Source organism: Cajanus cajan, chromosome 2 (assembly GCF_000230855.2).
Source record: "Cajanus cajan strain Asha chromosome 2, NIPB_CcT2T_4, whole genome shotgun sequence".
NCBI classification, from domain to species: Eukaryota; Viridiplantae; Streptophyta; class Magnoliopsida; order Fabales; family Fabaceae; genus Cajanus; species Cajanus cajan.
Window position 1 is genome coordinate 58,779,124 of NC_138518.1, and position 15,330 is coordinate 58,794,453.

At 29.4% G+C, this 15,330-nt stretch overlaps 1 protein-coding gene across 2 annotated transcripts; it reads right to left on the minus strand.

Annotated features, from left to right (window-relative positions):
* Positions 1-5,824: 5,824 nt before the first annotated feature.
* Positions 5,825-10,244, minus strand: LOC109789110 (zinc finger CCCH domain-containing protein 18). 2 transcript variants are annotated; one of them, XM_029269389.2, is made up of 8 exons: positions 9,758-10,244; positions 8,190-9,106; positions 7,941-8,099; positions 7,679-7,858; positions 7,181-7,257; positions 6,860-7,039; positions 6,662-6,752; positions 5,825-6,364 (listed from the first exon to the last, which is right to left on the minus strand). In XM_029269389.2, the coding sequence occupies exons 1-8, from the start codon at positions 9,758-9,760 to the stop codon at positions 6,292-6,294; spliced, it is 1,680 nt and encodes a 559-aa protein (XP_029125222.1). In that variant the 5' UTR covers positions 9,761-10,244; the 3' UTR covers positions 5,825-6,291. The 2 variants fall into 2 exon arrangements, with proteins under 2 accessions (XP_029125222.1, XP_020203573.1); XM_020347984.3 differs by having other exon boundaries at positions 7,941-8,096; positions 9,758-10,235.
* Between the last annotated feature and the right edge of the window lie 5,086 nt (positions 10,245-15,330).

Consider the following 15,330-nt stretch of genomic DNA (forward strand, 5'->3'; position numbering starts at 1 on the left):
AGCAGTTGAAACTACAACAGGGATCTCTTGGTCTCCTCCTCTAAGTGCCCTATGGTCTTCAGAGAGAAGAAGAGGGGAAAAAGAAAGAACAGAAGAGAATAGGAAGAGAGAATGAGAGATGTGTGAAAAAGACAGGTGAGGGGCGCTATTTATAGGATTTCAGGCTCACCTACCGGAACGGCCCGTTCCAAAAGTGGAACACCCGTTCTGGACCCTTCAAACCTACGCAAATTTTCCAACTGGAACGACCCGTTCTAAAACCGGAATGGCCCTTTCTCAAACCCAGCAGAACGGCCCGTTCTCCAAACCAGAACGGCCCGTTCTCCAATTGGAACGGCCCGTTCTCCCACTTCATTTTCTAAGCATTTTCTTATTTCTGAACGGCCCATTTCACTTTTGAAACGGCCCGTTCCGGGCAACGAATTGGGCCCTTGGCCCAGCGAAAAATTGGGCTGTTACAGGTTCTTCATGTTTCCAACACATGCATTAGGAGTAAATGATGTTAACATATCAAGAACATAGTCACTAGGCATTAAGGTCACATAGTTAGTAGTCGAGAGATGAAGGTGGGACAAAACCACCACTACCAATGTCATTTATAGATGCACCATGTCCATATAAGAATATACATATTTTTTTTTGAACGACAAATGTTAATGGTTAGTTTGTTAGTTGTTAGTGGGGAGATTCGAACCCACACCCTCTTAGTCACTCAACCTTATATCCCTCTCCCCAAACCACTTGGACCACCCTTATCACTCCGAATATACATATTGTATGAAATCACCATATGACAATGTTGGAGTAGCATAATAATTAAGTTCCTGTAGAGGTCTCACTCGATAGCAATGAAAACTCCAATGGTTGGTGTTAAACCTACCTACATCGACAATTGAGACCTCGACCTACCATAATACTATTAACAACCACTGGATATGGCTCTTGTTGTGATGGAGGTGGAGCCAAAATAGAAAGGTAAACAACCTTATAGACCTCTTGATGAACCTCCAAACAATTTGCAAGGTTCTCCCTCATCGTATCAAAATCAAAAGGATCTTGATGTTGTGGGCTAATACTATGGTACACGTACTCTAATACATTGACCTGAAAGAAAAGAAAAACATACTAATTCTATTAATTAATAAATTCAATAAATTAAATCTCACATTTAATACTTATATATTAACCACATATACATTCTTTGTTATAAGATGCGTCATCCATTGTCGATTATGGTTTTTGTACTAGATTGTGTATTGTGAGTTACTACTTAACTTAGAATATCATATACATCTTGTTTTCATACACGGTCCAACCTTGATTGACATTCCTGAACAAGCTTAAAGTATGTAACACTCCAATCAATATCATCCTTATCTCATAATGTGAGGTCATGCAATTGATCAGGGTAAACTGAAGCAGAAGGAATGTGCTAGACCATGCAAAATTTTTGCATCACAAGGTCTGGCTGACGATACTCACAGATGTGAAAATCAATCAGTGGTACAACAGCCTTCCAAACAATCAAGTCTTGTAAACAATAAGGTGGTAATATAAACAACAAGTGATCATATGGTTGCCATAAAATCTGCAGTGAAAAAAAACACAAAATGATTAGTACATCAATATGGAAATTATTTAATTAAAAAAATCTATATCCTTTTATAAATAAATTCTTACATAATGTTATTTTATTTGGTCAAATAATTTTCAATATTTGACAATTTTATTTTATTCTCTTTTATAGATTTATGCAAATTGTTACTCCACTTGTTACACTAATAAGATAGAGGTGGATGTGGAGGTATAAATATTGGGAATTGATACTATGCCTAGAGTTATAGCAGAGAACATGCACCACCTATTTCCTTATGATTATAGTTGATGGACAAGTATAACTCTTTATATAAACTTGCTAGCTAGTACAACAGATCCCCAACTCATGCGATAACTATTATCTATGTCTGCAAGCATAGCCAAATTACCTTAGTGGTATGTATGTAGCTGAATGGTCGACGAAGAGGAAACTGTCAATAATTCGTAGAATATACACTCTAGTAAAGCATTTCAATTGTTCTTGGCTATGGACACAATTAGACGCATCAAAAAAATGACAACCAATCCAATTCATTCTCAATCTATCACCGCTCAAGACATTTGATGGGTGTGGAATTCTTAATAGTTGTTCTACAAGATGAACTCATTGACATTTAATAAAGCTAGTGACAAGTTTCCCATCAACCTTCAATCCAAACAAAATAACAATATCATCTAACATGATTGTATACTCGCCAAAGATCATATGAAATGTATGAGTTTTAGGTCTCCAACGCTCAATGAAGGTAGAAACTAAGTGGTAGTCAATCAAACAATACATCATCTGAACCACTCCAAAAAAGCTAGTTTAGTGCAAAATTGGTCAAATTTCATCTAGGATTGCCTCAGCATGAAATTTACTTATTGTGACTCTTTTTACCTTTAACACCCTATCTTTGTCACCATTCCAAATATGCTTTGGCACGTGATAGGATTACAACTTCAATAATGAGTCATCAAGAAGTTCAAGATGCACTATTTATTGAGATATACTACAATCATAAAAAAAAATTCAAATGAAATTTATATTAATATTATTAAATCAAAGGAAATTTATTTGACCAAATACAGAAATAATAACACAAATTGATTTTTCTTAAAATTTACCTCAACCGCTATTTCAAATATCACTCACATTATTAATGTTTATTAAATTAATATTTATTAATGTAACTAAACAAATATAAATTAAATAATTCTATAATGATAAAATACATTAAAAAATTTAATAAATTAAATAACGTAACTTTAAAGAAGTTTAATTTATAAATTTATAAAAACATATAATAATAAAGTAATATTAATAATTCAAAAAAATATTTAATAATCTAATTAATATGTTTCCTTAAATTAACTTCAATCACTAATCCAGTATACTAATTAAATGCATATTTTAGAATTGTTATTTAATACTTTAAAACTATAAATAAATAAAAATAAACTTTTCGAAAAAAAAGGTATTTTTCAAACATAATTAACATTTATTAATTTAAGTATAAAAATAAAAAATTAATTAAATATTTAATAATAACATACGTTAAAAATAAAGAAAAATATTTTACGTAAGCTTACAGATCTTTCATTTATAAATTTTTATTCAAACATATATTAAAGTAATATTAATAAATCAAATTAAATTGAATTATCCTATAATCTAATTAATATGTTTCCTTAAATTAAATCAACCACTATACTAATTAAACATATCTAATATAACACTTTAAAAATATATAAAAATATTTTATTAAATAAAATCAACTTTTCAAAATCAATCATAATATTAAATACTAAAACAATAAAAAATTATAAAATCTTAATTTTACACATAAAGTAATTATCTAGATATACAATATTTGACACATAAATTACTAAATAATAAAAGAATCACTATAAAAAAATATAAAATAAAATTAAATTAAATTAAACTACAACTTAAAAAAACTTGAAGAAATAAATATAGCTTTTAAAATGAAATATTAAAATTGACCTTAATTTGAAGTTTAAATTAGAAAATAACAACGGATGATTTTTTATTTAACCCAACCTACAATATAAAATGATAATTTTAATTAAAAAAATAAGAACAATCAAAATAACTATATATCAACCAAATTAATCATCAACAAACAAAATATTTACAACAAAAGTTTAACTATCAAGATAAAATATTCACCATAAACCTATAAAATGGAGACAAAAAGAATTAACTAACAACCAACAAAGGAATAACAAGACGTAGAAGAAAAAAAATCAAATGAAGTAGTCACCCAAAATGGAACCTCTAAGTCCACTAGACAATAAGAAGAAGGTTGTTGTGAATAAAAGAGAAAGGAACTTGCTGAGTGAAGAAGAAGATTGAAGAGGCAATGTTGAAGAGGTGGTGTTGTTATTAATAAACACCAACCATCTTCCTAAGTCTCTTCAAAATTCAAACATCCAACGGAGTCATATGTGATGCCTATTGTTTCATTTTACATGCTCACTAAAAACGTCACCCACCCCAGCATTTTTTTTTGTTACTTTTGGTTCATACCAAAAATGCCATAACCTCCCAACATTTTATTTTCTTTTTCAATTCAAACAAAAAGGGTCTAAGGCTTGTAGCATTTTATTTGTGTTATTGCCAACATGACAAAAACAATTCATTTAGATAAATAGTTTTTTTTTAAATTATTTTTGTAATTTCCCTTTTTCTTTTTATTTATGTTGGCCAAAAAGGCGTTAACATCCTTTTTAATGCTTCAAAATCATCAAACCAAAATGTTTATATAGTCACACTCAAATTGTTATATGTTCCTCCTTCATATCTCCCTATGCTAAACACATCCAATGCAAGCTTTGGGATTTAAAATCCAGCTAGACATAGAATAATGGAACCCTTCCATTACTTTTTTCCTTCCTAAGATTGGTGCTTTATTGCTTCCACCACCTCCTCCACCCTTTTACTCACATTAGAGAATTTAAGAAAACATTAATCAATTTTTTTTCTATTAATATGCTCAAGAATTAAATGCTCTGGTAGGTATACAATTCTAATTGTATAATGTTGTTAATTATTTATGGCATGATATTTTAATAAAATATGATTATTTTATTATGAAATTGATATATGATATGCGAATTACCTTACGAAAATAAATAAAATGAGACAAATGAAATAAGATGGAGGAAATAAAAATCAATTTAGTTGATTGCTAATTAATACAAACACTCAATATCATTATTGTAAGTCCAAAATTACACAACAATCAAGCCTTGTTATGATTTCATCAATCAAGACAATCCTGTAGATAAACTTTATGTTATTGTCATCAAATCATTATTAACATCTATACTTTGAACAAATCATTAATTTCATTCATCATCACCGGTTTCCATTGAGATTTTAATCTTACAAGATAAATTCTTCATTCTTATTTACTTTGTTGGCACTATTATGTTAAAAAACAATGTTACTTTGCATCATTTGCTATATATAACATACATTCCTTTATTTATGTAAATTTGCTATTTGTAAGTGTTTTGCTTTTACATGCACAAATGTCCATTACATTACATAATCACATCCACTTGAAGATGATTGATAGAGAGGATTTGATCTAAGGACTCCACTAAACTACACATCCAGTTTTTGTTCCCTTCGAAGATTTTAGTTATGATTTTAATCATCATTTTTCTATTGATTAATAATACTATTATTACTAATATTGTAACAACTAGCATATGACATGGTATATTATGGTGCATGCTTCTTACAAATGCATACAAATATTTAATGATAAAGTTTAGTTGCATATTTCTATTTCTTAGCAAGTTAGCATAATTCACTGTGATATTTATTCTTTGGCTAAACAAAACCACCTTTCTTTCATATATAACAATGATTTTGCCAAGTCTTCATTTCTCTTGGTTCATTATGACATTTGAAACTATATCACCCCACAACTTATGATGGCCTTAGTTGATGCCCAATTAATTTACATGGATATGATCTAACAATGATTTTGCTACGTCTTCATTTTGTCTTGATTCATTATCACATTTCAGAACTATATCATACCAAAATCTTTGATGGCCTAAGTTGATCCCAATTAATTTACATGAGTATCAAACAAAGTTTGAAGTTATAAACTTAACAATATACATAAGCTCTGTCTACTTAAATTATTATGTATATAATAACTAAGTACACTTATAAATAAATAAATGTTTTTAAGACATCAAAATATAAACAAAATAGGGAAAGCAGTTTCCCCCTTTTCATTAATATTAAGGCATTACAAGTAAGATATCCTGCTTACTAAATCTAGAGAATCAGCCATCCAAATGCAGGTAAAGAATACCAAATACTTGTAATGTACAAGTTATTATTGTACTTATTGTAATTATTAAAAATGTTCTTAGAGAGTAGTTCGATACTCATACTGTCATCTTTTAGAAACCAAGCCATATCTTTCTATGATTAGAAGAAAAAAAACTATAACCTTCTTACATGTGTCACTAAGTTGTTAATTTCACCAATTCAGTTGTGAAGATTAATCTTCAGCATATATGTACTTGTCACTTTGACTAAACTGAGGAGCTAGTTGAGAAAAGAGATCAATGAAAGGACTGAATTGTGTATGAAACTAGAGATATTGCCTTTGGCCTGGGGCTACTTTTAACTCTATATTTTTCTTCTATGTGTTTCTGAAACTACATTACTGCTGAAATTCCACTATCAACCGGAAATGAAAATGGGCTGTCCGGGAGATTCAGTCCTTGATTGCTGCATAAAATAATTATTTAAAATAATGAATTAGAAAAATTGAATTGTGTAAGGATAAAAGAGTGTAACCATCCCAAGACATGTTTGAAAACTATAAAATCATCAAAACAAAGAAAAAAGATATGAAATTCATGTTCAATGAAATCTTTTCATAGTTAATAACATTTAGGAATAAGGAGGGTTTGAGCTAGGCATTCAAAGAATATCAATGTGTGGAAAATATTATACAAGAGTCAGATTTATAATTTATTTATTGAATATTAAGAAGAGAGATTGTTCTGTATCAAATATTCATACCTGTCCTCGTCAGTGTAATTCACATCTGTATATCCAGCTTTGTCAATAGGAGCATGACTGTGAGATTCTATGGGCTGGACATTGAAATGATCTACATGAAAGATACAGAGATTATAGTAGTGAGGATAAGCAAAGAGAAATGTAATGAAATTGATTATGCAAATATGCAATCCATGCTAGTATATTATTACTACACACCATCTGAAACTCTCAATCCATTAGTGTTGCAGCCTAAATGGGGTGGAGTGGACAAAGATTTTTGTGCCAGTTGCAGCTCTGCGAAACGTCTCTGAAATTCAAAGGCTGCTTCCTCTTGCTGTTCAATGAGCACTCTCCGAAGAAAGCGAGGGTTCCTGCAACTTCTTGGAGCTAGAAATTCTGTGTATAAGTATAAAGACTTGTTAAATATAAAGAAATTGAAAATCTTGGAGCATATGTATATCATCGTAATAATGATTTAGAACTGATAAATCACGAGGAGAAAAATCTAGATTCCAAACAAGATAAGATCATGCTCACTTGAGGTAGCTTCAGTCTCAATGTCTACATAGTGTGGCGAATAATAAACCGGGTGCTCAATCCTATCCGAATGCTTCCTGCATCCAAATTGAAAATCATTAAAAAAAACATCATTAAGCATAAGGAGAGAAAATCTTGCTACAAAATCTGCAAATGCTAAGATTTTAAGAAGTAAATACTGATTCATACTACCCGCATTTGTCACGTCTCATTTTACTTCGTAAAAGATATATAGAAAGTAAAAATGACACTAAACCCAAGACTTGAGGAACTATGACACTAAACCCAAGACTTGACCACTAGCATTCTCTAGGGAGGGTTGAACAATGCATACAAGAGATAGACCATGGAATTTTTTTTGTCAAAATTAATGATAATTATACCGGCATTTCAAGTTTTCAGCAAAAGCAACCAAGTTTCATCGGCTACACGAGAATTGGAATCCATCAAATTCAAATCAACTTCCAATAGAAAGATAATTGAAAGGAATGAACACACCTGACCATAAGTTTTGGCTTCTCCTTATAAGGTTTCACAAGAACCCGAGATTCACAAACATAATGGGGATTTCCCTTATCCAAAATCATTTTAACAGTTTCAGGATCATCAAATGTCACAAATCCAAACATCCTTCTCTCTTGACTCGGAATCCTTACATCTTCAACTTTTCCAAAAGTGCTACACAGAGAAACATGACATGCTAAACAATCATAATTTTCAGACACAATTAACTACAAAGAACCTTGAGTCATTCATTCACCTAAAGTAGTTTGAAACATCACCCTCACTAAAAGTACTATCAGCCGGAAATGTCAGATATATTTGTCGCGATGCACTGATGTATTTACCATAATCTACCTTTCCATTGAACTTTGGAGCATCTTCTGCCAAAACCACGGAATGCTGTCCATGAGGCCTGCTAATCATGCATGGCAAAAGTCAAATTGAATTAGAAATATTCAACAAGTTTATTACATAACAATACATATGAAAATTCACTAGTCTTTACCTGTCAATTAGCCGAATACTGTTTTTCAACCGTGCAAGAAGCTTTGTCAAACTGTAGCCAGACTTACCATGCCTCTGACTCTCAGTCAGGTAGCCATCTGCTTGAAGCACTTTTTTGTATCTATCATAGTATGCCATTGGAAGAGAAGCAATTGATATAGAACCACCTTTTTTAAGTTTCAGGAGTTCAACAATTTCTGACTCTAATTGTGCCAGTGAGCCAGGTGAAATAATTTGATCATCACTAAAACTATCATTGCCATACATGTGAGAGAATATATCAGGGACACCTTGTCCATGAAAGTATCTACAGCTACTTCCATGCTTACAAAATCCTTTGTTGAAATAGTGACAAGTCTTAACAGGAAATTCAAACCTTCTACCAGTTTTCCCTCCTCCCAAATTACCAGAAGAAGCATCTAAGCCATAGTAATCATTACCAATCCCACCAGTCCCAGAATTTGCATTATCCATGTGATTCTCTAAACTGAACAAAGGGGTCTGCTTTTGAAGTTGTGAGATAGAATCCAAATAACCTATTGTCATAAATTCTGCGTTAGTATTCCTAGCGCATTGAGGATCCCAATAAGGAGATTGTTGAACCTGGAAGCTTGCCAGTGAAGTAGTAGTGCTGGGGGAGATCACTGACAAATGGCTTAAACCTTGTTGAGAGTTGATGGGAAGGGAAATTGGATGAATGGCTGATCTAACAGCCAGTTTTTGAAGCTCAGTTCTGGCCTTGAATGCTACCTCGCGAATTAAATGGTCCGGGAGTGAAGCCAATTTCACCATGTCTTGCTCACCATGGTCTTGGAGAAACAGATATCCTATGATCTTTGTAGCATGCTCAGGCTCAAATCTTTGAAGTTTATCAAAAACAATCCTTGTGTACTCCGAAATATCCATGGCTTTTGCAAACTGCAAAAGGTTAAAACAACCTTAACAAATATGAGAATGACTGAATGAATAAAGAAACACAATTTGTCCATTGAGCATAATTTAGAAATAAAAAAATAAAAATAAAATAAAATAAAAAATAGGAACCTTAATGTAAAAGAAAAAAAATTGCATATCTAATTCAACAAATCATACAAATAGGAAGAAAAAAACATAGAAGAAAGAAGAACAAATGGAAAACAAGAGATTTAATGAAAGCCATAAAACAACAAAGTGATGTTCTTCAACTAGAAACTACCCTAGTCCATGAATCTATTTATAAGCAACTGTCTAAGAAACACGTTTCATACTAGACTAGATTTTCCTTAAAAAGATTTTTTTTCAATGTAGAGTTTGATGATTTTTTTTCCTAATTTGGAAAAGAGTAGGAACACATGCTGAGCAACAATCGAATGCCCCGAAAAGCACAAAAACAAAAGGTAGTTATCATTTGCTCATAACCTGAATGAAATTCAAGTTTCATTAATTTTGTAAAAGTTAAAAAATAAAATGAGATTCAAATTTTCTTCACGCACTACAATTCTCATCTGATAAAAGACCCAGATAAAAATAATAATAAGAAGAAGAAGAATATGTAAATATGAATTATTAAAACTCTAGGAAAGTTCATACCATGAAACAAACAGAAGAAGGAGATGAAATCTGTAAGTGCTTAAAGCACAGATCCTTTGAACATCCTTTTTCTCTCTCCTACAAATCCCAGAGATTCCCCTCACATAGTAAACTGAGGAATGCTTTCGAGAAAGTCCAGAATCCAAATAGATGCAAACTTCCAATGATTTGTACTCCCTCTCTCTCTCTGTGCAGTTAAAGCCAGTGAGCAACACTCGCACACTAAGCACTAACACTCTCACTTACGTGACTTAGTCACTGTGCTGACTCGTCTATATTTGAAAATCAAGCACACCTGTTATGTAACCACAAATATGAGGCAAATTATTTTGCTTGATTCTCGAAGTCCATAACTGTTTCTTGAACTTGAACTACCCCAGTTACCAAAACACCCTTGAAATTAAATAATAGACAATATTTCGGAATCACCAATGTGCTAAATTTAGGACTCCATCGAATGCACAGGTCGGCAACATGTGTATGGCACAAACGTGGAGTTTTGTTGTGTCTCTATTTAGGGGAAAAAATTACAATTATGAGGTGGGGCCCAGTTGAATCTGCACCACGGGGTTGGCTCCTTGAGATTCTGAAACTCAGATCTTGTTGGTTGGGGACCATAGGGGGAAGAAATATATCATATATATGCTCCATGCAAGTTTTTGGCTAAGGCAAAAAGGTTTGGTTTGTGGTGGAACATTTTCATTTTATTTTTGCAGAAGAGAACAACACAAACCACGTAATGGGACAATACCATGTCTTACACATTAAAGTTGTATAAATCCAATGTCACACAGCCACAATTCACATGATAAAGGGTCCCTTTTGTTTCCCATCCTACTAGATTTATTTGTGGTGTGGTAAACGGGGTCCACTTCATGTTTGAGGGCCCCACAACATCCAAGAGACATTTGTTGTTTAGAACTTGAGATGGTCCAAGACTCCAAGAGACTCTTAAACATGATACATGTATGTAGTAGCATGACTTGGTTTAATTTGATCTAAAACTAAGGTTTATTTGATTCGATTGTAACTAGTATTTTATAGTACGTGTAATGTATAAGATAAAATGTTATTTGAGCAAACTATATATTAATTTAGGCTTGAAAGTATTACCTTCTCTATTAAATTGTTCTTCAAGTAATGAAATTATACTAGTAGTATTAAAACTATTGAAATTCTATTAATTTATTAGTTCTTATTATGATATATTTTGCTATGTGTTGAGATATTAATTTGAAGAATTTTTTATGTAGCACGATTTCTAATATAATACTTTAGGGATAACTTATATAAATTTGTTGCTTTAAATATTAATTAGGAGAAAGAGTAATACTTTAAAGGGACTAAATTGATAGTTTATTATTTTTTTATATAACTAAAATTTAAAATAAATATTTTCAATATATAAATTACATTAAAATTTATAATAAATAATTATTTTGTATCATAAAAATTATATTTTAAATTTATAATAAATGATTTATACTAAGATGAAAAAGGTATTCTGTGCTTTTATGTATTTTTAAAAAATAAAAAATAATAAAAGTTGAATGATAGTAAGAGTTCTTATCATGTTGTATTATTGATATCCTCCTACCCCCAACACAGTAGGTCATGAAATGAAAGGCTTATTTATAGATAGGCAATCACCCATTCCATTTGAGAGATTTTTTTAAGAATGGAGTGCGTGAGGTTTTGGCTGAGGGATATTTGTTATGTGAAAGATTATTAATAAGGGTATAGATCAATAATAACATCTTTATTCACAACCGGTTTTATATTTGTGTTTGTTAATTAAATAATAGGATTTTATTTTTAATTTGAGTATAAAATTGTTATTAAATAATCTCAAACGTATAGTTTAGCGGTAGGGGTTGATCCACGCTTAAGCAAGGTTAGAGGTTCAAATCCTGCCTTGTGTATATAGCCGCGTTAAATCTTGGAGCCAGCTATCTCACCCTTTGAGGTGCCTCCAATCTAGCGAGGAGATTAGTCACGCCTATGAACGGTGGATACTCCAGGGACGAAAAAAAAAATTATTAAATATATTATTTTATTTTTAAGTGGATCGATCTGGTGAAAGAGTTATACTTTTTAGATTTTATAAAAAAAAATAATAATAATACATTTATATTTTTAGATAATTTTCCACAAGTCTTGCCAAATAATTTAAATTTAAATTATAATTTATGAAATTCACTTCTATTTTTTATTTATCAATATTCACATGTGATTTATTTAATAATAAAGAGCGTATTAATTATGATATTAATAAATTATGACGCAATTTCTCATTCAATAAATTTCATTTCATTGGGTAGTCTAATTAAATCTATCTTGACACAATTGAATAATAATTGATTTCATTTGAAATCAAGTTGAATTTGGTGCAAATCAATGTTTGCTTATAAGTTTGTCTCAAATTATGTTCAGAAACTACTTGGGTTCAATTCAGGAGCTCAAAATACACGAACCAAACGAAATCATATATGAACCAAAGGACATTTACATAAGATAATTTATATAAATATCATACATTCATGCAATTATATTTGTATATAAATAATAAATAATTTATGTGTATTTTGTTGATTTATATATAATCCAGTCGGTTAATGATAAATCAAATGAATTAACTTTCACATTTAACTCATTTATTAACATCTTGATTTTTTATTTAAGATCAACTCATTGAATTTATAAACAAGGTTATTTGAATGGTGAACTTGAAGTGGAAATGATATAAGAGATCCCGATAAAACAATTATGGTTGAAGAAAGAAGTGGGTGCTAACCAATTGCAAACACACTATTTATTTAGGGTTTAAGTGATTTTGTATTTCAATAGCCTAACATTAAATATTTAAATATATTTTTAATTTATAAAATAAGTTATTTTTAATTTTAGTTTTTGTGAAAAAAATTATTTTTCATCTTGTTAAAAAATGAATTTTTTATTTTTAGTTTCTACTATTTATGATCCTTATTAACTAATTTTATATTTTTCATATGGTCAAAGTGATCATTCACGACTGTATTTGATAGTATATTAATATACTAAATTTTTTATAAATTTTTTAAATAATTATTATTTATCTACTTTCTTTATTTTTTATTATAAGAAAAAATAATTTTTTTAAATATAAACAAATTTCACTATTTTTATCTCATTTAATGATACTCTTTCTAAAAATATTTCTTTTAATGCATAATAAGAACAATTTAAAAAATAATAATTTGAATGTAAAAGGTGATAATCGGAATATAATACCTCAACTAGGGATTTTGAACTAAAAATATTTATCCGGAACCAAAGCTTGTCAAACTAATTAACAAGTTGAATCTTAAATTAATTTCAAGTTGATTTGATTCACTTCCAACTCTAAGAATTGTGCGGTATAGTTTTCTAAAAAAAATAAGAATTAAAATCACAACTCACTCATTTTATGAGAATTAAAAACATACTTAATCCTATAATCTAATACAATTATGGATACTTTAAGAGAAATTTTTACACGTGACAACACTTCATGCATTTGAAGTTTTGAACTTTTATCTTTTGTCAAAATTCATAAAAATGTTAGCAACATGTTTTTTTGACATATTCTTTTAAATGTATTTTCTCTAATTAATTAAAATTTATTAAAAAAAACATAAAATTTGGTTAGTCTAATCATATTTAATGATTTTCTCTTATTTTATAATTTTTAATAAATTCTAATAAAAAAGAATGAGTGTATTAAAAGAAATGTAATAGAGAGCGAATTTCTTATATTCTACTTAAGACTTTTAATATTATCACCTTTTTTAAAATGTCAACACTCATGAAGACATTCGCTCTATTGATACTTGATACTAACTCATTGATAACCCTTTTGTATTTTACGGCTTCACTCTTCTACCCATATTAATATTTAATTTACATCTTAATTCAACTTATAGATAAATTTTTATATTTTATAAATGTTAATTTATTATTGCAGTACAACATGTTTGTCAACAAGCCCCCTCAACTCCTCACACACCATATTCATAAAGGCAAATTTATCCTGATGATGAAAGAACAATTGAACTGAATAAAGTTATTATTATAATTAATCTAATTGCGGACCTTCAGCATCACACAATATTTTTGTGTGATTAAAACAATAATGTCGTGTATATAATGATTGATTATTATGATTTTTTTTAGAAGATGATTGATTACTATGATTGAGATATCTATAATTAATTAATTTATTTAGCACAAGGTAGATGTTTTTAGATGTTTTTCAAACTTCGATTATAATATAGTTTCTGCCAAATACACACTAATTTCTTAGAAATTAAAATCATTAGGATGAAGGATGGTATCTTAGTTTAAGGTTATGTAAGTTTTGGTTCGTGAATAAGATTTTTTTTTAATAATTAAGGAGGTATATATAATAACTCTTTCATGAAATTGATCTAATACTTTTAGTTACGATTTTATATTTAAAATTTGTTAGGAAAATCTTACGATTGAAAAATTGGAAAATCATTTCAATAAAATAATGATGGTAAATAATTGGAAAATTCTAGCGTCAACTTCGACATCATGTTATATTGGCCAAAAAGTTTCTTTCATATTTTTTTGGTAAAGCAATTAATTTTAAACTAAAAAAAATTATTCTCTTCAACTTGCGTTGGTTAGGTAATTTTTTTTATGAGAATTGAAAAATTATTGATTTTTAAAATCGAAAAGTAATTATATTTAACTAAATTTCTCATTTTACTTTATTAAAATTACTTTTTTTTTGTAATATCACAAAGAAATGACAAAATAAAAAAAAAATAGAGTAATTTTAAAATTTAAATAATAAATAACTAAAAATGGATTAAAACTTCTAATTATCTTCATTTTAAAATGATGATGATGTGGTTTTTTAAAATAAAAGATTTTGTCATACATATGCAAAGTAACAAAAGTATATGGTATAACTAAAGTCTTAAATTCGAGTTTTGTGAATAAAAAAACATAATTAGAAGGAAATATCTCAATAAAGGTAATCAATTAGATTTTGTGACAAAAAATATTTCGTATCAATAATATAATTAAGAATATATTATGGTATACCATGAAGATGGTGAACAACTAAATAAGACAAGAGACATGACAATAACACATACATAACATACTCCCACTATTTCAAATGTTGATCTATATTTTAAAGACACTTCCTAAGTTAATAATTTAAAAATATTAATATATATTATAGATAATTCACATCTTATGCCGACAAAGTCTTGCATAATAGATAGATAACTACGTTTTTAAGCATCTTATAAGCAATTTGATTCTTCATCAAGTCCTTTAAAGATAGTATCTCACACATCTCTAGCTTCCTAACACTAATTGGTAGAGAAGATGAAAGTGGAAGGAAGTAGACGGAATAAGTGAGGAAAGAAATTAAAGAAGAGAAGTAAGTGGAAGATAAAGTAGAAGTAGAAGTTGTTTGGTAGGAGAGAAGAGAATTGATGGAAAAGTTAGTTTTTTTTATTGAATTAAATAAAAAAAAATTAAAATGATGTTATAAATCAATTTACATATAAGCC